Source organism: Rattus rattus, chromosome 5, assembly GCF_011064425.1.
Source record: "Rattus rattus isolate New Zealand chromosome 5, Rrattus_CSIRO_v1, whole genome shotgun sequence".
In the NCBI taxonomy this organism is placed as follows: domain Eukaryota; kingdom Metazoa; phylum Chordata; class Mammalia; order Rodentia; family Muridae; genus Rattus; species Rattus rattus.
In genome coordinates, this window is record NC_046158.1 from 62,417,657 (window position 1) to 62,444,399 (window position 26,743).

The 26,743-nt window shown below is 52.6% G+C and overlaps 1 protein-coding gene across 2 annotated transcripts; it reads left to right on the plus strand.

The window, feature by feature from the left end:
• The first annotated feature begins 888 nt into the window (after positions 1-888).
• Positions 889-25,408, plus strand: Tnks1bp1 (tankyrase 1 binding protein 1). Of its 2 annotated transcripts, none has more exons than XM_032903618.1 (12): positions 889-979; positions 3,705-3,817; positions 4,791-5,406; positions 6,986-7,055; positions 10,735-12,093; positions 14,427-16,555; positions 22,376-22,745; positions 22,987-23,137; positions 23,247-23,383; positions 24,069-24,226; positions 24,459-24,531; positions 24,965-25,408. In XM_032903618.1, the coding sequence occupies exons 2-11, from the start codon at positions 3,724-3,726 to the stop codon at positions 24,517-24,519; spliced, it is 5,145 nt and encodes a 1,714-aa protein (XP_032759509.1). In that variant the 5' UTR covers positions 889-979; positions 3,705-3,723; the 3' UTR covers positions 24,520-24,531; positions 24,965-25,408. The 2 variants fall into 2 exon arrangements, with proteins under 2 accessions (XP_032759509.1, XP_032759510.1); XM_032903619.1 differs by lacking the exon at positions 889-979 and adding an exon at positions 1,372-1,883.
• The last annotated feature ends 1,335 nt before the right edge of the window (positions 25,409-26,743 follow it).

Below are 26,743 nucleotides of genomic sequence, written 5' to 3' on the forward strand. Positions count from 1 at the left end.
ATGCTGTGGTGTTTACCTTCCCTGACTGGGCAGAGCCCTCCTGCCCAGCTGGGAAGCAAAGTCTCCAGGTACATCATGTCCTTCCCAGCTGACAAGCATTGGTTTTCATCCTTGTCTTTGAAACTGTGCCACTTGAGAGTCAAGAAATGAGTGCTGATCTGATTAGGAAGCCTCTCAGAGTTCCTTCCACTCCACTCCATTAGCCAACGGAGGGGGCAGGGGCAGCGGCGGCTCTTAATCACCGTATGAGTCAAGGGTCTTACAAGGCTTGAGATAATAGAATGAGGATCGACTTTCTACTGTAGAGTGGAAACCTGAGTCAGGTGGATTGGGGAAAATGAGTTACGTTTGTGGTGTTAAGTGTGGGAAGATTCTGGCAAGGGAGGGCTACAAAACTTTGGTAACTGCATGTAAAAGATCTTAAAGGAGACATAACAGGAGGAAAAAAGCTACCTCACTTCTCACAATGGTTCTTAATCTGAATTTATTCACCTGGGTTGGCCACGTCGTTTGTAGCTTTTAGAAGATTCAGGTGTAACAGGAAGACTCTTCGGTCCGCCAACGGTTCCTTTCGTGCTGCCCGCGCTCTATGGTGTTGTAATCAGTGTAGGCTTGGGGAAAGCTGTCCGGGGCGGTTTCCTCTCTAGGCAGTCATCTCGGTGGCGCTGGGGTAAAATTGCGTCAGTTTCGCCTAAATCTGAATCAGGGCCGGCCCCTCATTTACAAGGTCATGAATAATTATGTAGGATCTGTGCTTGTTTGCATACGGTGCGCCGGACTCGGCTTCAGCATCCTTTTCCTACTCCTGGTTCCCTACATGAATATTCATGAGCAGCGTGGGGCGTGCCTCTGGGCGGGGCGAGGGGAGGGGCCCCGGGGCTTGCACTGGCTCGGTCCCGTGGTGACGGTGGCGGCGGTGGCAGCAGCGGTCACTAGCGTCGGGGTGTCTCGCTGAGTGAAGCCGGTCCCGGGGGAGCGCGTGAGTGCGCGGCAGCCGGGGGGCGGGGTCTGAGGATGGGGCGGGAAGGGCATGGAAAGAACCCCAGCAGCCAGGACCTCAGATTGGGGCGGCAGCGGTGGGAGGGGGTCACCGGGAAAGTTTGCGAGGGCCTGGGGTGCTGGGGACGCTCGGGCGCTGCGGAGCTGGCGCGTGTGTGCGGGGGTGGAAGGCGTCTGTGCAGTGAGCCAGAAGAAAGCGGGGAGAGGCGAGGGTGGGGCGGGGCCGAGGGCGGGCGGAGCTGCTCGAGGGACCCCCCCCCTTGCCCTCACCGGTCCCCTTCCACGGCTCCCACGGCACGCCCCCATCCACCCCAGGCCGCCCCCACCGAGTCCATGTCGCCAGTCCTCAGTCTGTTCCTTCGCGGGCTGCTTGGCATCTCGCGCAGTCTTCGGCTGCTGCCGCCCCCTCCTTCTCCACCCTCGTCTGCTCCTCCTCTTCGGCTAGCCGCTCGGTGTCCGTAAGCTCCCCAAGGAGGCCCTCCAAACAGCCCCTTGCCCTGGGCTGTTCCGTCTTCCTGTTTGCCCCCCTCTTCCAACGCTTATCCCTCCTGACCATACTAGCCGAACATCCAGCGGGAGACCCTTAGGGACCACCCTGCTTGCCCTCAGGCCCTTCTGAGTGCCCATCCAGGGCTGGGGCTACTTAGCTCCTTTCCATTCTTTGGGGGCAGCCTCGACTCCCAGGGCTGCCTGGCTTGCCTAGTCCACTAAGGGTGGGGAGTTCTTGAGGTACTGCGATTCTGCAGCTTATGGCCATGGCGTTGGTTACCTGGGGCTCCTGGCTGGGGCCTGTCTACCGTAGCCACCTCCCCTCTTGGGGGCTCAGAGCCTGTTTTCATCTCTCCAGCTCCTAATAGCCTCAGAGGTGTCCATCAAGCCCCCAGGTGAGAGGGTTTTTCTGTTCTGGACTGGGTTTTCTCCATTTCCAACCACCCACACAATATCCCTTGCAATAATGTTCAAGGACAAGGAAGCAATCTTGTATATATTTTTAATTTAATTTTATTTTTTTCTGTCATCTCTCCTCCCTCATGCGTTATTCACCCACTTACAAGGGAAACAGCCCGTGGTAGTTGGCTAATCAGCCAATTGACACTGACAGAGTCTGTACCCTCTTTAAATAAGCTGGGAACAGGGTCAAGGGGATGGGGACACCGTTTGCCAAGGCTGGGCACCACAGGTCGCTTTTAGAATTGAGAACTGTCTTCTCAGACCAGCTGGAGTGGGAGGGGAACTTTGAAGTTGCAGGAAGGGTTGGAGAGGGTTGGGTTGCCCTCCAGGGCTATGTGCATTCCAAGTGTGTGGCAGCTTCTCCCTTGCTCTTGAACCAGAGGAGCAGTCCTCTCTGTTTACCACTCTGCAGAGCCTGAGTGGTCTTGTGAGTGGGAGGGTGCTTCAGCAGCCAAGGAGAGAACTGAGGGGGTGGAATGCCTGAAGAGTTTGAGGTGGGGGACATGAAGGAATGGTCTCGAAATGCAGCCTCTAGGGTAGGGGGAGAAGTAGGTAGAGGTGGTTACCAAAGATGTTAGCTCACGGGAGACACTGAATGGAGTCACATTAATAACGGCCAACTGTTACTTATGGCTTCCATGTTTGGTATTTTGCATGCATTGTTTGGCTTGAAAGTCGTCTAAAACCCGATTTTTTACATAGTGAAACAGCCTTGGAGTAGTCGCACAGCTCTAAAGTGATAGACCCATTTAGCTGTTAAATCTTACAACATCAGATCCAGAGGCTCCTGGCACATGCTACTACCATGTGGCTATCATCTGGTTTAATTTCTTCTCACCCCTCAAAACTCCTTCAGGATGCACACACATTCCTATTCCACAGGCTTTGCGGGTCCCTCCCTGACTGTCCTGGAAGGGGGAACCCCGGGGAGTTTTCCCCTCAGTTATACCCCCACCCCCATGCAATCAAGCCCAGTCCGTCCTCCCTGCCCATCCTGGGCCGGCTCCTCCTTCCCCTTGGCTAGGCCCTGGAAATCCAGTGGGAGGCCATTGCTATGGTAACAGGACTAGGCCCTGGCTTTACCTCATCAAATTCCAAGCTGAAGCCAAAACGATTGAGAAATTAAAGGGAAAAAATGTATTCCAGATGTTTACTTTTTATTTCTTATTTCCCTGTGTTTGGATGAGACAGCTCATGAGTGCTGGAGGGGGCAGGGTTGTGGAAGGAGAATGGGGGGGGGGGTAGGGAGCCACTCCCAGCCATAGAGGGGGGGAGGAGAATGGGAAGAGGGGGGGCCGGCTGTGGGGCGGAGCCCCAGGTTGGGGAGGAGCGGGTTTTTCCCGTCTCCCATGAGGTGATTCCAGAGACTTGAGAGTTTCTGGCCTTCTTGCTGTGCTCAGAGTGGACACCTCTAGTGGGGCTCCCTGACCCAAGAGGGCTGCCTCGGACACTGTAAGTAGGGTATCACAGGAGGGAGCTTGGGGTGGTGTGGGTGGAGGTGGCTCCCTGATGTGCTAGATCATTCAGAGGTTCAGAGCCAAGAGCTGGAGAGTTGTGTCCAGAGTTGAGGATGTGGCTGTGGGGAACCTTCTCAGCCTCCTCCCGGAGTTCTCTCTCTTCCTGTCCCACACTGCCTGGCTTAGAAATAGACTTCCTGGGCTAAGCCTGTTGCCTCTCCTGGCTCTCTTCCTCCTCCACCTCTCCCTTTCCTGGGTCTTCACCCACCCCGGCTCACACTGCTTCCCATTTCTCAGGCAGGGTGTGCCGTATGTGATGAAAGGATCCACTCTCAGGGAAAGCACGGCCGTGGCTTCCCCACTGCCCCAGGATATGGAGGAGGAGCAGGCGCCCGTTGGCTCAGAGCCAGGTACCAATGGGTGACGGGTGTAGGGTGGGGCCGTGCCTGGGAGGAGGGCGGGGAAGGTAGAGCTGCACCCCTATTCTGTCCCGGCAGGTAGTTGAGTGACAGTTGAGGTGAGAGGCAGCGAGTCTGAAATGAGTGCTGAAGGGCCTTGGTGACTGGTAGGGGTGAGGTAGATGTGCAGCTGGTGTGGAAGCAGGATCTTTGAGACAGGTCCAGGGACTCTTCGACACCGAGGCACAGGAGAAATGGAGTGCACTTCTTTCTCCCTGTCTAGACTTTTTAAATGCTTAGCTGAATGAGTGGGTGATACAAGATTCTATTATAGAAGGTTGTGGCCGTGAGTAATTCCCAAGGTCTTTTATGTGGCATTACAATGCCTTATATAGAAGGTAGATTTCTGCCCTTGATTTTTTTTTTCTTCCTTCCTGTGGGAGATTTACTTCTGTTTGACATAGGTCAATAGAGATTCCTGCATAACTGATAACGAACTGGATGACAGAGGTGGCCTGGGAGTGTGCGAGAGGAGGGGCAGCAGGGAGACAAGGGGAGCTCAGCTAGGATAGAAACTTCCCTATGGAAATGTGGTATATAGGGTTGTATAAAGGGATAGGGTAAATTGGGTACCCAGGCTGACTGCATGGCGGGCCAGGCGGATGGAGATGCTTATTCATTCACTCCATTCGATAGGAAGGAACCTCTGTTAGCAGCAAAATCGGATGCTAGAGGAATAAGGTGCCAAAGCACCCACACATAACCCTCACTTTTAAGTGGTAAATGTTATAGGAGTTTGGAGAAGGTAGGCTATATAATGAGTGTGAGAAATCAAGGACCGCTTCATGGAACAGGGGGTACTGATTTGCACCTAGAAGGATGGGTTCCAAAGTTGGAGTGTGGAAGATTTGGTGCAGCAGGAGTCCCAAGAATTTATGTTTCACAATTCTCCTGACAGTTCCTAATGAGTCCTTCCTTCTGAAAGGTGACCCACGAGCCAAACCCCCTGTCAAGCCCAAGCCCCGGAGCTTGCCCAGCAAGCCAGCTCTGCCTGCCAAACCCAGCCTTCTGGTGCCTGTTGGGCCTCGTCCTCCTCGGGGTCCCCTGGCTGAGCTGCCTTCTGCCCGGAAGATGAATATGCTGGCAGGACCTCAGCCCTATGGGGTCAGCAAGCGTCCACTCCCATTTACATCAAAGCCTCCAGCTGAGGCAACTGCTGGGGGAGAAGTTACCCAAGAGTCCGGGAAAGAGGACTTGCCCCCTTTAACACCCCCAGCTCGGTGCGCTGCTCTGGGGGGTGTGCGGAAGGCCCCTGCCCCCTTCCGTCCCTCCTCTGAGCGGTTTGCAGCCTGTACAGTAGAAGAAATTTTGGCCAAGATGGAGCAGCCTCGGAAAGAGCTCCCTGCTAGCCCTGACCGCCTCTGGGGCTCCCGCCTCACCTTTAACCACGATGGGAGCTCTCGATATGGCCCTAGGACCTTTGGTGCCTCCTGCCCCAGAGAGGAGGATAATAAGACCCCTGCCAAAGGATCGTCCCAGGAGAGGACAGCGGAGATTCCCGCAGAGTGCCAGGAAGAGTGTAGCAAGACTCCTGAGGCGAGGTAAGGGCTAAGGGTTCGTATAGTTCCTGGAAGTCTTGGAGGGGCTATGCAGTAAGTGGCTCCAGTTTGGGGTGTTATCTTTACTGTTAGGTTACTTATGTGAATTCAGGCAAACCCAGGCTCTGTGTGTGTGTGTGTGTGTGTGTGTGTTTGTGTGTGTGTGTGTGGTGTTAGGAATCGAACCCAGGGCCTTGTTCATGCTAGTCAAGTGCTTTATCATTGAGCTACATCCCCAGCCCTCTATAGTTCTCTTTACAGAGTTGATACATGTTATGCTACAGAGTCATACTGTTCAGTAGACTAGTTTGTAGCCCATTCAGTACATATCTGTGTCCTTTGGAGGAAGGGACTGTTAAGTTCATTTTAGAGATTGGAAAACCCAGGCTCCAGAGTGACTTCCTAAAGTCTCTCAGTTTAAATCCAGACGCATATGATTCTAAAACCCGTACTCTTAACTGCTAAGGTCTCCTGTGCCAGAGCACCATGTGGTCTCCAGGGAGGGGTATGCTGGTATCCGTAGAGTACAGTCTGCCTGTGAGGAGTGTGATGGGCCTCAGAGATTTCTTCTGTTTGGAGACATTTTCCCAGATGCACTTCTTACCCACAGTAGGCCTGTGTGTAAGGGAAGGCCGGCTGGGAGGCGCTCCTTGGGCTAGGAGACACACGGCCTGGAGGGACATGAGGGTTTTGGCCATCTAAGACTTTCAGGGCAAGAAAGCACCAGCCTGAAGAATGCAAAGTTAGGCCTAGTGGTTGCCTTCTCTTGCCCACTATGAAAGCTAGACCTGTTGTGGTCTGGGCTGAGCTTGGAGCTGAAGGCCCTGCCCTGCCCTGCCCTGCCCTGCCCTGCCCTACCCTGCCCTGCCCTGCCTTACCCCACCCTCCAGCCTGCCCTTTTCTCACTGGAAACACCTGGTGGTTGTGTTGCACCACCCAGGACCCGGGCTACTGGGAGACCATCCTGCTTCCCAGCCTGGATTCCTCTCTGCATCTATGAAGGGTTCAGTCTTGGAAAATCACCCCCACCCCCATGTCCTTCAGGAAGTATCAGCAGGGCTGCTGGGACCAGTTGCATTCTGGCCAGAGAAGAACTTTAACTCCTCAGGGACTAGGAGAGGAAGCCATTATCTTCTTGGGAACCTCTGAGGGACCTGGACACACATGATGCTGTTCTATGAGAGAGGGGGGTGGGGATTTAACCCTGTGTGGACAGGAAGGGAGTGGATGTCATGTCCTGAGCATTTGCTCTGTGGGCACAGCCTAGCTTCCTTATCCCTAGAGCTTCCAGGCCAACTTCATCCTGAGGTGTTTAATCTTTGGGTGTTGTTAAAATTGCTTGGAAGGGATAACTCCCTCGCTCCCCCCGCCTTTTCTAATTTGGGACAGACTTCACCATTCTTTTTGTTTTGTTTTTGTGTTTTGAGGCAAAGTTTCTCTGTGTAGAGCCATGGCTATCCTGGACCTCGCTTTGTAAACTCTCAGAAATCGGACTACCTTTGCCTCCCTGGTACTGGAATTAAAGGCATGTGCAACTACACCCCATGGCCCACTTACCTCCCCTTGTCTCTCTTCCTCTCAGGATCCTCACTTCCAGCCTAGCAGTGAACGGGGACCTGGCTAAACTGGCTAGCTCCGGACCACCTTCTGAGGTGAGTTGTCTTCATGTTGTGAGTACAGCTGTGTAGAGGGGAGCTGGGCAGTCACCTGAGGTCACCTCTTATTCTCTTAGAGTTTAGATGGGGGAAACTGGCCCACAGACTTGCCCAGGGACCTGCTTTCAAGACTCAGATTTTGTTTTAAATTCCCGGGCTAGTGTGTCTGGTCATTAAGGTAGCTAAGTATGGTTGGTCATGATGATTAGGAACAGTATTTATGATATTCTAGCATTGACCAAGCCCCTACTGTGTGCTGTGGGCATGTTGTAGGGGTATTAGACAATTTAATCCTTTTCATTATTCTGGCTTTGTTGGCCTCTTTTGAGAGTGCCAAGACCCAGGCTAAGCAACTCTCTTGGCCTGAGGCAGACTTGAAATATCTGACTCTCTAATTCTCCCTGGCTATGCCTAGGTTCAGAAAGGGTAAAGTCTGGACTTCCTATACATTCCCTCGTCTTATGAAGCCTCTGAGCAAAGTATGTCAAAAATGGCCCTTGTTTGGAGAGTCATTGTCAGCGAGAGGCTGTCCCAAGTGCCCTGGAATAGAGATGTGTCTCTATGTATGTGTGTGCTATGCGTTGGAACACCAGAGAACAAAATAAGCATTGCGCATGCTGTAAGGATTTTACTTCCCAAAGGCAGGCAGGCAGACACTAAGATAGACATCCTGTAAACTGGCAGATACACAAGGTGTTGCTGGGAGAACTGGGAAGGTCATGCGCTGGGTGAGGGTAGTGGGAAGTCCTCACTATGTAGGTCATGCAGCGAGTGGTGTGGTGCCTGAGGAACACAGCCATGTGCAGAGAGGCAAAGAAGCCAAGAGCTCTGGGGGTGCATTGAGAGGAAGACTAGGTGGTAGTGAGGACCAAGAGGCAATAGTATTAGCTGGTACAGTGGCCTGGAGACCTCTAAGGACTTTGATTTGAACAAGGAGAGGATGCCATTGAGCAGTTTGAGCAGTTACAGGAGTGGCATCTGATGGCCTAGTTGTAAGGAGATGAAGAGGTTGCAGGAGGGAGGTCAGAATAGCAGCCAGGATCAAGAGGATCCAGGTGACTTGACGGATGATAATGGTATGGACCACAGAGGCGTCTTTTAGGAAGTGGTGGGATCTGGATTGAATCTGTAGGTGGTAAAGAGGGGGACATTCAGAGTCTCTCCTGAGGAGGAAGGGAGAGAGCTTGTAGAATCCAGGAATACCCCAAGGCACTCGGCCTTAGCCATTGGAAGGGTGAGGTTCCCACTTACTAAGAGGGGGACCTTTAAAGGCTAAGCATTGCTGGGAGACAGATGAGGAGTTTGCTTTTGAGTCTGCTGAGTTCATGATGCTCTTTAGACATCCCCGTGGGAATGTCAGTCGGATGACTGGATAGAGTGTGACATTTAGGGGAAGTGAGTGTGTCGGAAGGGATGTCTTCGGACGTCGTCAACGTAGATGGATGGTGGCTGAGACTGACTCAGGTCACCATGGGAGTAGTGGTATACTGGAGAGAAGAGGTCCAATGCACAGCAATGGAGACAGGAAGAACAACTCTAGAGCCTGGCCAAGCAAAGAGTGTGCCACTGCAGGAGTGTGCCAGCAGCTGCCAGTACCTAGGTTGGCTTGCCTCCTCTGGTTAACATCAATTGGCTTTAGCTAAGGAAGGTCCTCAGCGACCTTGGCAAGTATTTAGGCGGAAGGCGTGAAGGAGAAAGCCTGGTCGGAGTGAGTCTGGGAGAGGTGGGGCAAGAGGAACTGTGTGTACGGAAGGTAACCAATACTTTGAAGAAAACACATGGTGGCTGGAGAGATGTGAGGCCAGATTCCGTGTCTCTCTCCTGTTTTCTGTTAGATAAGAAAGTAGAGCAATTGCTGTGCTGTGGGAGGGAAAGGTCACTGATGCAGGGGGTTGGCCTTAGCCTGGAGCAAGGACAGTGCCTAGTCACAGAAAGGGAGCCAAGCCCTCAGGCTTCCCTGCTCCTGGTGGTGGGGGGAAAGGTGCAGAGTGTTGGCTTTCTCCTCTGCTCTCAGAGGACTGGAAGCAGGCTGTTAGCTGAGAGAGTAAGGGAAGGAGGTGTTGGAGGTTTGAGGGGAGACTTGTAAATATGTTGTCTGCGGGGTGAGGAATGGGGATGGGGTAGTGGCGGGTGGGTGTGGGGTGGGATGCAGTACATTGGGGAGCACTCTGGAACCAGTTTGTAGACCAGTGATGAGTCTGAAGGGAGACTAGGTATCATTGCTGTGTGTTTTCCTCTAGCCACGTAGCTGCCCAGGTTCTTGAGCTGGCCGACAGCTGCCTTTAGACAGCTCAAAACAGTATGATGAGCAGAGAGATGGCGTTGAGGTCTGTGCTGTGTGAAAGGCAACTGTGTTGATAGTGGTGAAAGAGAATTGAGGGCTAGGCGGGGGGACGGAGCTTTGAGAAGGAAGTAGGGTTCCTGACCCTCGCTTCCCAAGGGGGTTGAGGAATGAGAGAGCTGGGAACATAAAAAGAATGAACAGGACAAATAGGAAATGGGATGGGCCGATGGCCGACTTGAGGTTGAGGTTGGAGACAGGGGTGATGAGAGTTACTGGGAAGGACTGGCGCTAAATGTATGACCTCAGAGGAATGCAGGGAACTGAACCAAAGGATGCTCGAAAGTTCACTGCTCTTGGAACCACTGCAAATTGTAAAGGTGACGTCCGGAGGCTTTCAGTGATCCAGGGACTACTATTTTCAAAGATGAAGTAGTTTTCAGGAGACTGGTGGGGATGGGCATTAAAGACACAGTTTAAACACAGACTTGGGAGCTAGATTATTGCAGAGGAGAATGGGGATTGGGGACTGGAGGAGAAGTAGAATTCTTTCCCAGATCCAGCAGGCGATGACACAGCACTGCAGGCAGAGGCTGGGGTCATGACCTCAAGTGGTCGGGGTTCAGAAGTTGGGCAGGTGTCAGTATTCATTTAAATTAAGTGGATTCACTTAATGCATTTGGGGAGAAAGCAGAGTGGAAAAGTGCAGGAGAGCCTGGTGCCACTTCTGCCCCCTTCCTTTCCCTGATGTCATCCCTCTGTTCCCAGTAACCATAGCAGATTTTTTTATACTGGGAGTCCACAAACACAAATCTTATTTAGTCCTTATCTAACTATGAGGTGGACATTGACATCAGCCTGGGAGTACAGGTGGGAACCCAAGGCCCCGAGAGACCCCGTGGACGGACATGTTCAGCTTACGGGAGGCAGTATTAGGGTCACGTAAGCCACGTGCCTTTCATGACTCCCCACACTCTTTGCTTGAATCCACAGCCTCTGTGCTTCCTTGGGAGGTGCACAGAGCAGAGACTAGAGATCCATTTCTCCTCTTGACAATGCTAGGAGATGCTCTGGGCTGGGAATGAACTTGTAGTTTTATGGGGCAAGCCCTTTCGCTTCCGTTCATGTAAATGGTCAGCAGATTTCCCCTTTCTTCTATTTATAAAGCATGGGTTGTGTGCCTGAGAACTGTAGCCTCTTGGAGGAGATCCTTAGGTGAGCCTTGGGCTTTGAGTCACCGAAATACTGAGAATGTTGCAGGTGATTAGAACATGGCGCCTTTTCTGGGGCGATGACCTGGTAGAAGAGCCTTGCTTGAATTCATTGCCTGAGCCTTGCCCTGTGTGAGGCTTGGACCCAGCTGAGAAGTGACAGCTCTTGATCTTTCTCTTGCAGGTTTCCAAGACCTGGGTCACCTCAAGTGCAGACCCTGTTTCAGAGCATGGCGTCTCTACCAGCCCAGTCCTCCCGGCTAAAGTCTCTGTCCCAGCCTCCGAGTCTCCCCAGCTTTCAAGCCAGCAGAGTTCTCCCTGCCATTCTCAACTTTCAGAAACCCAGAGTCCTGCAGCTTCTGAGGCTTCGACCTGCATCCCTGTGACTCCAGCCTCCCCTAGTGTAGCCTTGCCTGAGGAGCCTCCCTGCCATTCCCCTAGCTCAGAGCTACCTGCTGTGGCCGCCCCAGAAACCCTCAGACCCAACAGCTCTCCTGTGGAGACAGTCTCAGGGCACCACAGCCCAGAGCAGCCCCCAGCCCCCTCGCCTCAACCTTTGATTGAGGGAGCTGAGTTGCCGGACATTGCACGAAGGTTCCCGTGTGGTGAGGAGGCAGCAGCCAGGGGTCACACAGAATCCCGTCCCAGCAGTCTGGCTCAGCGCCGTTTCTCAGAAGGCGTACTTCGGCCACCTAGCCAGGACCAAGAGAAGCTGGGGGGCTCACTGGCTGCTCTGCCCCAAGATCAAGGGAGCCAGTCTGCTCTAGATCGTCCCTTTGGGAGTGGGACAGAGTCTAACTGGAGCTTGTCACAGTCATTTGAGTGGACCTTCCCCACAAGGCCCTCGGGTCTGGGTGTGTGTCGGCTGGACTCCCCACCTCCATCCCCTATTACAGAAGCCAGTGAGGCTGCAGAGGCTGCAGAAGCTGGCAATTGGGCTGCATCGGGCAGGGAAGAGGGAGTGTCCCAGCTGGGACCGGGAACCTCATCAGCTCCAGAGAGCCCAGGAAAGCCTGTTTCTGGGGTTCAGGGAAATGATCCAGGCATATCTCTAACCCAGAGAGATGGTGGAGATAGTCAGCCTCAGTCCCCAGCTGTTCTATCCCCGACAGTTGAGGGCCCACCGGGAACACCCTTACTTCAGGCAAAGGAGAACTATGAGGACCAGGAGCCATTGGCGGGGCAGGAGTCCCCCATTACTTTGGCCACTAGGGAGGCAGCCCTACCTGTGCTAGAGCCAGTACTGGGACAGCAGCAGCCAACACCCTCTGACCAGCCCTGCATCCTCTTTGTGGATGTACCTGATCCCGGGCAGGCATTGTCCACTGAGGAGGAGGTGGTCACCCTAGGCTGGGCGGAGACTACCCAGCCTGTGACAGAGGCTCAGGAACCCGGTAGCGTGTCTCCTGAGCCTACAGGCCCTGAAAGCAGTTCTCGATGGCTGGATGATCTCTTGGCATCACCACCACCCAACTCAGGAGGCGCACGGCGGGCAGCTGGAGCCGAGCTAAAGGATATACAGTCACCAAGCACCTGCTCTGAGGTACGGTGGGCATAGGGAGGGATAGGGCAGCAGGGTAGGCTTTAGGTGGGCTTCATTCTTTTGACATGGACACCAGAGAGGGCAAGGCAGCTGGGCACCCACATCTCATTCTCTGCAGGCGCTAGCAGAACTGCATGGGGTTGTGCTTAGGGTTCGGCTGTTAGAGTTCTAGTCCTGACACCACTAGCTGAGCAGTCTTAGGAATGAACCTTCATTGTAACCTTTGCCCTTTCATAGAAGTGCGGGCACATGGCGCATATGCAGACATAGGCCAGATCGACCTCGGGCATCTTTTTTTAAAGATTTATTATTTACTTTTATGTATGTTAGTGCTCTATCTGCACGTACACTTGTATGCCAGAAGAGGGCATCAGATTCCCTCACAGAAGGTTGTGGGAATTAACCTCAGGAACTCTTAGAGAAGCAGGCTGCTCCCTTAACCTTAACCGCTGAGCCATCTCTCCAGCCCCTAGGCATCTTATTCTGGTTAAGACAGGGTCTCTCTGTACCTGCAGTTCCCTCATTTACCTAGTCTGGCTGGCTAACGAGCCCCAGGGATTCTCCTGTTTCTGCCTCCCCATCACAGGGATTAAAGACACATGGCAAAATCTTTTGGGTACTGGGGAGCTAAGCTCGAGTGCTGACGCTTGTGCTATAAGCACCTTCCTGTGTAGCCATCTCCCCAGCCAATGAAATGGAGAAAGTGCCTCATGCAAGGTACAGCATATGCCAAGTAGTCAACCTGGGTATATTATGCAAGGGAAGGAACGTTGTACGGACTTGGAGGGCCTGGGCTCACCAGCTAGCGTAGGTCTATTACCTGGGCTTGCTTGGCTCTACTAATTCTCTGCCCAGGTGTGAGTCAGATCCTTCTCTACCCTCTGCCTCAGTTTCTGTGTCTGTCAAAGGGTGATGACTGTGCTAGGCTGTAGCTCAGAGAGTGAGAGGATTAAATGAGTTAGGGCATGTAAAAGTACTGAGGTTAGTGTTGGGCTCATTATAAATGCTTTGTACGTGTTGGCTTTTACAACTGGAATTCCTCTTGAGCTCAAGAGCTGTTTTGTAGACCAGCAGCTGAAGCCCAGAGGAAGTGGTGCCTTGTGCAGAGTTACCCAGCGAGTTAGTAGCTGGGCTTAAGCCAGGACCAGCCCAGTTGTCCTCTGTCCTACCAGACTGCATTTAAGGGCTGGGATCCAGGTGGCTTTTTAGGCAAAATTTCAGTCCTTGACTGGACTGGTTGGGGTGGAGCTGGAGGCAAGGAGGAGCCCCCGGAGGCCCTCTGGAGTTTGGAGGAGTAGGAAAGGGTTAACACGACACTGACTCCTGCAGTAGGTGTGTCTGTCCCAGGATGTGGGTGACTCAATTGGCTTCTGGGCGGGGCCGCCAGAACTGCAACTGCTCAGGGAGCCTGGATCCAGACCAGGACAGGCAGGAGCCAGAGCCGTCGGACAGGTCCTGGCTAGGGGAGCAGCCCTGCCCTGTGCGGGTACCTGGCTCACCCAGCAACCCCAGGGTGGTCAGTGGGTTGGTGCGGGGCATGGCCTGGCCCAGGGAGAGGGAAGCCAGCATGTCTGTCCTGGAACGGCTCCTGGCCAACGCGGCACTGCGGGACGAGGCTGGCAGGCTCCGAAGTCCTGAGCCCCAAGCCTGCCCGCCCTCTGGCTCTGGGGTGAGTCAGGGAAAGTTGGGTGGGGGTGAGGGAGCCTTCTGCCCTTACTTTCCTGGGCTGGCTGAGGGTGGAGTCTTCCTGGGGAAGGCTGTGCAGAGGGGAAGAAGGCCTGAGTGCTCATTGGTGCTAGAAGAGCTCTGGGTGGTGTCCTTGGTTTACAAGGTAAATCTAAGTCAGTTTCCCTTCATTGACAGTGTGCCCCCTCCTCCCAGTCCCATATTTAGGCCTCTCCTTCAGGCAGGATTTCTCCTGGCAGACAGCCAGGTGTTGCTCAAGGGCTGTAAACATGACCACAGGACTGTCCAACTGCGCGTCCATGTGTGCCAGGCTGTTTAAATGGCCCTTGATTGATCATCTCACAAAGGGCCCATGTAGTAGGAATTACCTGTTTAAGAGTGAGGATCCTTAGGTCCAGAGTAGGTAAGTGATTTGCTCAAGGTCACACAGCTGAAATCTTCGCTGCATTCTTCTGCCAAAGTGGGGCTCAGAGGCACTAGGTAGCCATCATTCTCAGTTTGGAATGTCTCCCACCTGGATTAACTCTAAAACTTTCCCTCCCTCCCCCCTCCCTCCCGCTTCCTCTTCCCTTTTTGTTTTCCTTTTTTCTCCTTTCCTCTCCTCTCCTCTCCTTTTCTTTTCTTTTTTTAATTCCCCTCTTTCCCAGGGACTCCTTGGCTGGGCCCAGAAAGACCTGCAGAGTGAGTTTGGGGTTGCAGCAGACTCACACTCCAGCGGTTTTGGTCCTTCCAGCTGGTCCCAAGATGCTTCTCAGACCTACAGCCTTGGAGGCAGGAGCCCCGGAGGAGACCCTGGTCTTGGGAAGAGAGACTGGAGCAGCAAGTGTGGGCAAGGATCTGGGGAGGGGAGCACTAGGGAGTGGGCCAGCAGATGCAGCCTTGGCCAAGAGGTGATGGGAATCGGCAGCAGCCAAGATGAGTGCGAAGTGCCTGTCCATGAGCGGGCAGTGGGAAAGCCGGCCCAGCTTGGGCTTGGCCCTCAGGGCCTGGAGGCTGATGCACAACAATGGGAGTTCGGGAAGAGGGATTCCCAGGACCCTTACTCCAGCCTTGACAAAGAGCTCCAGGACCAGGAGTTCGGGAAGCGGGATTCCTTGGGTTCTTTCAGCATCCGGGATGCAAGCCTTCAAGACTGGGAGTTTGGGAAGAGAGCGTCGGTGAGCACCAACCAGAATACAGATGAAAACGATCAAGAGCTGCGGATGAAGAACCTCTCTGGTGGCTACAGTAGCCAGGATGCTGAAGAGCAGGATCGGGAGTTTGAGAAGCGAGATTCTGTACTAGACATCCATGGCAGCAGGGCCATAGCCCAGCAGGACCAGGAGTTTGGGAAGAGTGCTTGGTTAAAGGATTACAGTGACAGCAGCTTAAGGGCGCTCAGCTCACAGGAAAGAGGATTCGAAACACGATCTCTGAGCTCGGGGTTCAGCCCCGAGGAAGCTCAGCAGCAAGACGAGGAGTTTGAGAAGAAGACTCCAGTTGGCGAAGACAGGTTTCGTGAGGCCGGCAGGGATGTGGGTCAACTGGAGGAAGGAGCATCTGGGGGCCTGCTGAACCCCAGTACGCCTAATTTGCAAGACGGAGCTGCCAGGCTGAAAGAAGAGGGCAACTGGCAAGATGCTGCCCCCAGCCAGGAGATCACAAGGCTGCAGGGGAGGATGCAGGCAGAAAGTCAGAACCCTACCAACTCAGAGTTGGAAGACAGAGCGAAAGAGCAGCAAGGCTGGACTGGGGACTTCAGCCTTGGTGTTACAGCCCAGTCAGAGGCAGCATTTAGTCCAGGGCGGCAAGACTGGAGCCGGGACTTGTGCATGGAGGCCTCTGAGGGTGGCTATCAGTTTGGCATCATTGGCAACGACAGAGTAAGTGGTGCTGGCCTCAGCCCTTCCAGGAAGAGTGGAGGTGGCCACTTTGTGCCTCCTGGAGAGACAAAGGCCGGGGCTGTGGACTGGACTGACCAGCTTGGTCTCAGGAACTTGGAAGTGTCTAACTGTATGAGTTCTGATGGCTCAAGCGAGGCTAGAGAGAATATTGTGGAAAAAATGGGCTGGTCAGACAGCCTGAGCTTGAACAGTGGAGATCTGGCCAGGCGTTTGGGAACTGGAGATTCTGAGGAGCCCAGGGGCATGGGAGTTGGAGAGAAGGACTGGACTTCCAACGTGGAGGCAAGGAACAGAGATTTGCCAGGGCAGGGAGAGGTAGGAGGGCACAGCCAGGCCAGAGAGAGTGGTGTGGGGGAGCCCGACTGGTCAGGGGTGGAGGCTGGAGAGTTCCTTAAGTCAAGAGAGCGTGGAGTTGGACAGGCAGATTGGACACCTGATCTTGGATTGAGAAACATGGCCCCAGGGGCAGGCTGCAGCCCTGGAGAGCCCAGGGAACTTGGGGTGGGTCAGGTAGACTGGGGTGACAATCTAGGCCTTAGGAATTTGGAGGTGTCCTGTGACCTAGAGTCAGGAGGCTCTCGGGGCTGTGGAGTTGGGCAAATGGACTGGACCCAGGACTTGGGACTCCGTAACCTCAGGCTCTGTGGAGCCCCAAGTGAAGTTAGGGAGTGTGGGGTGGGGAGAGTGGGCCCTGACCTAGAGCTAGACCCCAAGAGTAGTGGCAGTTTGTCCCCTGGTTTGGAGACTGAGGACCCCTTGGAAGCCAGGGAGCTGGGGGTTGGTGAAACAAGTGGGCCAGAGACACAGGGTGAAGACAGCTCATCGCCTTCCTTTGAGACTCATTCTGAAGACACTGGAATGGATACAGGAGAAGCACCCAGCTTGGGAGCCAGGTAATTGTGCTCCATCTCAGGGCTGGGAGGAGGGAAGGTGTGATTGCTCTTTAAATAAGGGACCTCTCTGAGGAGGGAAAGTCAGATCTCTCTGTGGACTCCACTGTTTTGAAAACTGAGTCCTTGAGGGCTGTGACTGTTCATTTCTACATTTTGTATTTTATGATGAACTTTGAAACACAAAAGTTAAATGCATTCCATTTTAGAAGATGAATATAACATTTAAGGTACCATTTTGGGCTTTCTCAATGGCTGTCTAGGGAAGTGGAATCTTTGGTTTCTGGCGAGTCTCTCTCTTTTCTCTCTCTCTCTCTCTCTCTCTCTCTCTCTCTCTCTCTGTGTGTATGTACAAGTGCACATGTATGCAGACACATAATATACAAGCGTCTTTGCCTATGGGATGACACCACCTCTGCTGTCATCTCTGCAGTCCGTCTTTTTGGGAACACACTCTCTCACTACTCTGAAACTCGCCAAGTAGGCTAAGTAGGCAGGCCAGGCCAAGGAGCCTCAGGGGTCACCTGGCTTCTGCCTCCCCAGTGCTGGAATTACAAGCACATACCACTGTGTCTGGCCTTTTTTCCTCCCTTAAAGCAAAGCAAAACAAGAAAACATGGGATCTGGGGATTGTGCTCAAGCGTTCACTCTTGCCAGGGCCGCACTTGACTGAGTGAGGTGTCTTCCTAGTACAGTTTCTGGTGATCTCTGTAGGCCTCAAGGTCTGATGCAAAAGGAGCTCCTGGGATGCTTGCACAGGTACGAGAAGGAGCCCTGTGAAGCCCAGCTTACCACAGCCTACATTATAGTGGATGGTGACTCTGGGTGTCTGACAAGGGGTTGGGAATTCAGGGATCTAGCCTGTTCTCGTTGTAGTACCCAGAAGAGCAGTGGTTGAGGGATCTGAAGTTGTTGAGAACTTCAACAGCCCTGTGACCTTGACCCTCAACCCTTTTTCTTCGTTTTTTGTTTTTTGAGGCAGGGTCTCTATGTAGCCCTGGCTGACCTCAAATTCCTTAGGTAGGCCACAGTGGCCTCAAGCTCAGAGAGAGCAGCTTACTTCTGCTTGCTGAGTGCTAGGATTAAAGGCATGCCACTTGGGGGTGGGGGGCAGGCTGGGAAGAACCAACCAGTCTGTCTCATGGATGTTCCAAAACCAACTGAGTTGGTTTCATACCCTGTGGAGAAGACATGGCTTTTCGTCCATTAACATTTCCATCCATTGAGATTTGGTTTTTTCTCTTCGGTGTGGAGAACACTTTACCTTTCTCAGTCCCAGAGTGGGAGCTTCCTCCCAGGCACGTGGGAGGGGAAGGAGAGGGAGGTGTTGGGTGGGGGTTGTTCTAAGTGGAAGGGCAGATGGCAGTGGGAGGAAAGCAGGAGGGACCAGGAAGGGGCTAGAGAGGCTCTGGGTGGGGGTTGAGAGAGACATTTGGTGTGGAGGTGGAAGAGGGAGAGAGCATAGGGTTAGGAAGGGAGCTGAGGAAGGGTGTTCTCAGTCCACTTGTCTGGTTGAGAGGAGGGGCAGGGGACAGGGATTGGCTGAGGTTGCAGTGGTGTCAGTAAGGGGTGGGAATGTGTAGATCTAGATGTTGAGGGCAGGGGAGGCGGGGCTACTGTGAGTCTGGACTGGTTGTTGGGCTTCGAGCTTCTGTTTTACCAGTTACCGAGGGAGGCCTAGGGCAGCAATAGTCCTGGGACAAGGGAGCACAGGTTCTGTGTCCTCAGTCTTCTTTCTGGGACTCGGCCCTCTCTGCCTGAGTGTTCAGCTGTGCATTTTACTGCATAGATGCAGCAGGAGAGAGATTTTACTGCTGTCTTCCTGTCAAGTTGAGAGTCAGCGTGACTGTCTTAAGGTGGTAGAGGCCACACTAAACGCTTCTGACTCCCTTGTCAACCGCTTTCAAGTGCAGCCACCCTATTCAAAGCAGTGGGGGTCTGCCCTCTGCCCCACTGGGGTTGGTTCTTGAAGAGGGAGAGCAGCATTCGCTTGGGTGTTTTAGGATGGAAGGAGGACGTTCCTCTAAGGCTTAACAGGACAGTGGCAGAATGAGGATGGTTTTGATGATGAAGCTTCTGGAAGCTCCCACTCAGCAGCCATGCTTTTTTTTGGACACAGCTCCAGGATCCAACATGTGGTCACCTGAGCTTAGAGTTCAGCCCAGACACAAGCACCTGAGTCTCATTGGATACAACAAAAAACATGTTTCGTCCAGAGCTGGAAGGAAATCATTGTCTGGGAGGGCCTCTGTGCATGCCATGTTTTCTGATACATGTCCTTTGTGATACAGTCGCATGTTTGGAAAGAGCTGTGTGCTCTGTGGCTAATGCATGTGACCTAGTGTCTAATAGCATATCTAGGACTTGAAGTTGAGCAAAGTTTTCCAGACTTACCTGACTAATGTCTGGTGAGCGGCTGCTATGAGCTCCTGGCGTGGGGAAATAAATAAACTGTGGAATGCTTATCTTTCAAGAAAAATTTGGAGATTTCCTTTGTATCAGGAAGTCCTTGAGAATGGGTCAGAGTAGTCTGGCTTGGGGCCCATCTGCTAGTCTGGATTCTCTACCCACCTCTGTGACCTCAGGCGAGTGACCTGAAACACTGGCCTTTTCTCCTCGGGACCCATATTGTCATAAGTAAAGTGAGAATTCACTCGGGGCATTCATAGAGCTTGCGTGTAGAAAGTTAACACATGCAAAATGATTGATACAAACCCTGCCTCTCCTGTGGGAATTGCTTAAAAACAAACAAATAGCCGAAAAGGCTAGTCACACCTGTATTTGTATCTGTTTTTGTGAGTGTGGGTGTGAAGTGTCCATAAAGGGACACCTCTTGGGGACATTTTTGTTGCTGACCTCATGTTGAACAAATACATTGTGGATGGCAATCGTTGGTCAAACTGCTGGCAGGAGTAACTATGATAAACTAGCATGGTGTGGGGGTGTGGGGTGAGCTTGAGCTGTTTCTCTGGTTCTAGGGCCATCTCATCCTGGAGAGCCTGACACTCCTGGGTCTGCTACAGCTGGTGCAGGATCTTTTTTTTCTGGTCTCTGTCTTTCCTTGCTCCTGCCCTTTGGACCCCACTATACAAAACCTTCCCAGCCAGTTTGAAATCTTTGTAGGCTCTGAGAAGACTCAGAGGTCACTCAGTCCAGCTACCTCATTTCAGAGATGGAGAAACAGAGGCCCAGAGGGAGAGTGTGATTTCCATGAGTTCCCTCTGCTCATGATTGTGAGTTCCTTTCATTCCTGTGGGCCCTAACTTTCTGAGTCCCCTCCATGTTTCTTTTTGGTGTCTTTGGCCCTTCAGATGCATCATCCCAGCCCCAATACTGATGCTTCCTCCTTCCAGATCTTAGACCCGGAAACACCAGGATGTATTGCAGATCTGTCCCCTACATTTGTGTCAGAAGTAGTGGTGGTTGTGTTGGGCAGTTTAGGTGTTAGCCACTTTGGGTGGTGCGTTTGGAAGGTTTAGGTGAGCATCCTCTCAGGCTAAACACCTCTGTTGATGAGGACTATGGTAGCAATTTGTAGCTATCAAGTATCAACTATGTTGTAAGCCCAGTGAAGTTCTGCTAGTTCAGTGGCCCCCGTTTAACAGATGACAAAGCAGAGGCTTGGACTAGGCATGGGACTTGGGGCCAAGGCTGACATGGGTGTAGGGCCTAGCAGGCGCAGCACCCAGATTCCTGTCCTTCCTGTCCTGCCAGGAAGCCCTTAGGTTGTGGATGACGTGGGCTCCCTGTAAGGGACGATTCTCAGAGGCAGAAGGCAGAGTCGCTTGGGTGGGACCAAACTCCCCAGGGCTCCATGTTTCATACCCACTCGGCAGAGTTCCTTGCTGCCTTCTGCCCTCAGTGGGCTGAGAGTAGATCTTTCTCTCTTTTCTCAGTTGGTTCACATCCTCTCAGGTGCCTTGTTGTCCAGACTGGGTGGGGTACCATTGCTGCCGTCTGGTTCGAGTCACCTCCCTGACTCTAAGCTGGCTTCAGGATGAGCTGGCTTTGGCTCCCGTCCAGCCTCGTCCTTCATTTGGTTGTACTGCATGGCCTCTGCTGCCTCCTCCCTCCCTCTCCTCCTGTGCTGCTTTAATTTCCATCCATCAGCAGCTTATGGAAGGACAGACTGACTCGTTTCTCCCTGGCCCTGTCTCATCTTCCTGGTCAAGCCTGACTCACCTGCCTGCTTCTTTACCTTCCTCCATATCGACAGCTACTCAGCAGCCTGGTTTCCAGGCATTGCCCGCTAGCCTGCACTACCCCTGCGTGTGTTAGGGTGTGGCTCTGGGCTGCGAGTGTAGGTGTGATGAGTGCCAACGCCCACCCACCCTATCCTAGGTGTTCCATGAGTGAGCATGTTTCAGGGAGTGGCAGCTGGACATGGTGTGGGCGGTGCCATCCTGGTATTTATGCCTTCTCTGCGGGAACGCTAGGCAGAAGGCACATTGCTGTGCTGAAGTCCAAGGTGACCCTGCCTTCTCATCTTTTGTGTCATCTCCTCTATGGGGCAGAGATGCTGGGGGTCCAAAGACAAAAAGGAGACTGGCTTTGCCCTTGAGGAGCTCCCAGACAGGCAATGGAGACAAACACACAGACTGAAAGCAGTTGGAGCTGTAGGTTAAGGGCCATAGCTCTCAGGGCTGAAGGGTTGTGTAAGCTTGGGGAGGGAGCAGATGGGCCCAATCGTGGCTTATCCCAGGAAGTGTGACCATCCAGCACGTGCTCCTGAGTGGAGTAACTCCGTAACTTAGGGCAGCAGAAGTACGTGTTATCTCTGGGAATGTCCCAAGTGCTGGATGCTATGCTGACGGGCTTAGATTTTTATTTTCCGTCACTAATAACTCTGTAGAGAAACAATCAGTATTTGCAGGCAAAGGGACTCACTCATGCAAGGGCTTAGCTACAGGTACCGTTCCTAACTGAAGAATCTAAAACCCCAAGTCTGAAACTTTAAAAACCATTTCTTCAGAGTCCTCTGGAACTAGAATTAGAAGCGGTTGTTAGCTGTCATGGCATCTCTCCAGCTCCGTACAATCTGGAACTTTTTGAGCACAGCATGATATCTCATAGAAACGCACACCTGGCCTTAGTGGCATGTCAGTCTGCATGTACAAGGTAGATCTGAGACACAAAGGACATTTTGGTTTAGGTTTTGTTTTCCCGGTAGCTCCTTCTTTGGCTAGGGAGACAGCTCAGCCAGGAAAGCACTGGCAGACTTGAGTTTGGTCCCTAGAAACCAGTAGACAGGCTAGATGTGGTAGTATGGTAGTCTCACAGTGCTGGGAAGGCAAGGAGGGGAATGTTTCCGGGACTCGCTGGCCTGCCCACTCAGCTTACCTGATGAATGTCCCAGGCCAACGAAAGAGCCTATCAAAGAAAAGGGAGCAGGGTCGGTAAAAGTGCTTACTGTCAGAGCTCGACTCTCCTAGTTTGATCTTTGGGACTCACATGGTAGAGGAAAAGGAACTGACTCCCAAGTGTTATCCTTGGAGACGGATGGATGGACGGACGGACGGACACACACACACACACACACACACACACACACACGAGAGGAGGTTATTGAATATACAGGTTCGCATGCATGGACACACAAAGCGATCTTATTCTATGCATATGCAAATATTTTAGAACTTGGAAAAGTCCAGACAGACTCTTTGATGAAGACTGCACTTGTATCATGTGATAAAACCTGGACTGGGACCTTCCAAGCAACCAAGCAGGCTTAGTCCTTTCTTTGTATGCTGTATGCTTCCGGGGAGAGAAATGAGGTCTCATGAGTAGGTGAATGACTTTGGTTTCTGGCTGTCTCTTTTGCAGCCCCAGCAGGTGTCTGGCTCGCTCTCCACCTTCTGGCTCCCAGAGCCTTCTGGAGGGGATCATGCCAGCCAGTGGCTCTGAGGGAGCTACTCAGAGGGAATCAGCAGCTTCTGGCCTCAGGGTTCTGTTGGAGGACGATGGTGTCCCCGAAGGTGCTGGCCAAGGGGAGCCCCAGGAGTCGAGCAGTGACCCTTTGCCTTCCTCGAGGCCTCAGCCCGATGGCGAAGCCAGCCAGGTAGAAGAGGTGGATGGCACCTGGAGTCTTACAGGGGGGGCTAGGCAAGATGAGCAGGGGTCTGCCCCGCCCCCCCGGCGGCCTCCCCGAGGACTTCTGCCCAGCTGCCCCAGTGAGGACTTCTCCTTTATAGAGGTCAGTGGAGGGTGAGCGTGTCCATGGTGGATGGGCAGTTGGAAGGGTCAGGGTATATGGGTGGTGGTGTCAAAGCCCCATTCCCAGAGCTTTCCTGAAACAGACACAGGCTGCAGGGTGCCTCATGACAACAGGAAACTGCAGCAGCCATCAGCTCTGGGGGTGATGTTGAGGTGCTCCTCTGGGGTGAAGCAGGGCTATGGGTCAGCAATAGCAATGCTGTTACTATTGTTTTGAGCAGGACACTGAGATCCTTGATAGCGCCATGTATCGGAGTCGTGCCAACCTAGGGCGTAAGCGGGGGCATCGGGCCCCAGCCATCCGACCTGGGGGTACCCTGGGCCTGTCAGAAACAGCAGACATGGATACTCGGCTCTTCCAAGATTCAACTGGTATGATCAGGGTATTAACCGAATGGGTCTGTGTCACTGTCTGGCTTGTGTGGGCGTAAGGGTGGTGTCTGGCACGTTGCTGTGTTTCCACTTCCCTTTACATTTGCAGAGCCAAGGGCCTCCCGGGTGCCATCTTCAGATGAGGAGGTAGTGGAGGAGCCTCAGAGCCGCCGGACACGGATGTCCTTAGGCACTAAAGGACTGAAAGTCAACCTGTTTCCTGGCCTGAGCCCATCCGCCTTGAAGGTACCGTCTAATCAATCAGCAGACACACCCAGCTGTCTGGCCTGCCAGCCTTACACCCAGCACTTCCGCCCCACCGTCTATACATCCATACACCTCACAGTCCCTTTCCCATCTCTTCTCTCACTGTGCTAACGAGGGGTCCAGCAGGCTCCCTTGTTCCCTGCTCCACTCTGTGTGGTGTGCCAAGTTTGATGGAAGAAGGAAGAGGGTGTTCTTTCATCTCAAAGCCTCTGGGGTACTGGTGGGGGGAGGGGGATGGGCATAGTTTACACCCATGAGTAACTCAGGTGTAGGGCGAAATGTAGGTGTAAAGGGAGAGTACAACCGTGGACTGGGCTGTTCAGTAGAAGGAGTTATTTCCTGACTCTGGCTGGGAATGGGAGGCGGCTTGGGTAGGGTTTCTTGTAAGCAGTTTCTCTTAACCTTGAGGTAGGCACAGGAGTTGTCTCTGGGGTGGGGACAGACAAGCAAAAACATAGGTGTGAGAAGTCACTCCTTTGTTCAGCCTTGTTCACTGAATTTTGTTCACCTGATATCTTTCTGATGTGTTCAGAGGATCAGCTCTGAGGGAGATCTTTGACTATTTATAGAGGGGTTCAGGCCTGGTTCAGGGCACTGCACAGTCTTGGTAAAGCCCTGGTCTTCTGAATCTCAATGCCTGTTATCTATCATCCGTGTTTCCTAGGCCAAGCTACGCTCCCGGAACCGCTCAGCTGAGGAAGGGGAGGTGACAGAGAGCAAATCAAGCCAGAAGGAGTCTTCTGTCCAGCGCTCTAAGTCCTGCAAGGTCCCAGGGTTAGGGAAGCCCCTTACATTACCCCCAAAGCCAGAAAAATCCTCAGGGTAAGTAACAGTTCTAGGTATTTTTTATTTCCTGGGCTTCGAGTATTATTCTCCAAAGAGGAAACCCATTTTATAGAAGTGGAAAACTGGAATTCAGTTGCTTCATGTTAAGTAGGGGCTTCCAGACCTGCAGCTGAACCCCAGGCTGCCTCTTCTGACTGGGGAGTAATGTTCTTACCTTGTTCAGTTTCTTTAAACTTTGCTTCTGTGACCTTTGTACTCTGCCTTCCAGGTTAGAAGGATCATCGCCCAACTGGCTGCAAGCCCTGAAGCTAAAAAAGAAAAAGATCTGATCAGAGGCTGAGGTAAGGACACGCTCCTGGTCTTGGGTGAAAGAAAGCAGGGCCTGGTGTGGAGAACTTGGGAGGCCGTGTCCTGTGCTCTCTCTCTTCTAGCCCTTAGCTCTCCTCTTTCTGTGAGGTTAGAAGGAGGCAGGCGAGACCTGCTTAGGCCCCTTAACTTCTCTCAGTTTATTCCTGAGGCTGGTGTTTATCCTGGAAGTGAAGGACGGAGAGGCTTCCGTCCCAGCCGGCATCCTATGTGGTAGACAGTCCTTCCGGTGCTGTGGCTGCCCCTATGTGCTCAGCGAGCCTGTGCAGCTTAGAGCGTCTGACTTGAGGTCCTAGCAGGGACCTCCTCAGCACTGGGCTCACATGGGAACCAGGATGTCCACAGGGCAGAGGAGGCAGGAGCCTTGTCTCTTCTCTGACCTTTGTCCTCTCTTCCACCCAATTACAGGTCCTTCCCGTCTGGCAGTCTCAGGCAGTGCCATTCCTGTGGGGTCCCCAAGTGAGGAGACAGCTGGAGCCCCACCAGGGCACAGACTGCAGCCTCCTTTCCCCTCCACTTCTGCGGAGTGTCTGGGAGGCACATTTATGCACTTTGTATCACCGTCCCAACTTCTTGCACCCCTTCCGCCCCAGCTGGATCCCTGTCCCCAATGGTGGAAGGTCTTGTATCCCCTCAGTCTCTTCCCTTCACCCTCTTTGCTTCCATCTTCGGCCTCCCTTGGGTTTTCTTTTGATACCAATTTATAGCATTTTTATAAAAGCCTTTGATTTTTGTAATGGGTGGGGCCCCACTCCAACCCCGCCCCAGGTCTCCCTCTGCCCACTAGGTGCCCCACAGAGACCAATGACATTTTACCACTTGAAACAATGAATAAAGTTTTTTGGGAATTGGTGTTGCCCAGGATTGTGGTGTGTGGTGGGGACTTGTATTCCCTGACTGTGGGGCAGCATTTGGAAAATGCTACTTCCTCACTGTGTTAGCTTAGCTTTTCCTTCCTCTGACAAACTATTTGAACAAGCATCTCAAAGGAGGAAAGATTTTCTTTGTCTCATGGCTTCACTTCATCAGGGGTGGGGGGGTGTAAGGGTTGGGGTGGGGCAGGGTCAAAAAGAACAGAGACTATGTTGTCTGGGAAGCAGAGAATCCCTTTGTTTTTGGGGTAGTGGGTTTCCTTTTGCTTTTTTTCTTACCTGCTTCTCAGGTTGTACCTCAGGGTAGTACTGGGGACATTTGGGCTGAATCTTTCCTTTCTGGAAATGCCTCCTTAGAAACCCAGGGATGTGTGCTCTTAATCTAGGCTCTTCTTGATCTAATGGGCTTAGCCAGCATACTCTGGCCACCAGGAGCTCACTTAGATGTCTATTAGACACATCACCCCCCCATCCAAATTCTCTGGGCTTAATGTCTCTGCTGGAGGGTCTTCTGATTTAAACACCACTACCCCATCTCAGTAGTTTGACACAAAAATGTTTGTTTATTGTTTATGGTAGAGCCCCGTGTGGGTTGGTAGTGGGGTGACTTGTGTTTCAGTCGTTTGGAGTTCAAGATCCTTCCTGCCAAGTATTCAGAGGAGGGAGCATCTTATATCACTTTGGTCTGCTATAAAAAAATACAATAGGTTGAGTAGCTTAGAAACAGGAGTTTATTTCTGATGGATTTGTTGGCTGGGAAGTCAAATCACAGTGCTGTCGAGACTCACAGCCGGTGAGAAGTTAATTCACAGTGTACAAACAGTTCCTTTTCCACTGCTTCCACACACAGTAGTGACCAAGCAGCTCCAGGGCCTTTATAATCTACGATTTCACAGATGAGGTCTCTACACACAGTCATTTCCCAGAAGAGGCCCATTATTCCTCATATCATCCACTGGAGGCTAGGATTGCAACAGTCGAGTGACAGACATTCCAGATCACATTCCAGCCGTCCGAGGTCTTTTCTCAGTATCACTTAATCAGGTGTGGATGGCAGTTCAAGGTGCTGTTTATCCTGGGAACATCGCTTTCCAGCTGTGAACCCACGAAACCAGACATTTTATATGGGTCCTGACTACACTTACAGGACAGTAATGTCATGGACTGGACATTCCCAGTTCAAAGGAAGAAATAGGCAAGGCAGGAGTAAAACATTCTCAGGATGTCCAAAGTCTTTAACTGGAAAAAAAAATCTCATTTCAAGGCTCTGCCTTTCAGGCTTACTGGAGTAGAGGTCACACATTCTAGAACTTCT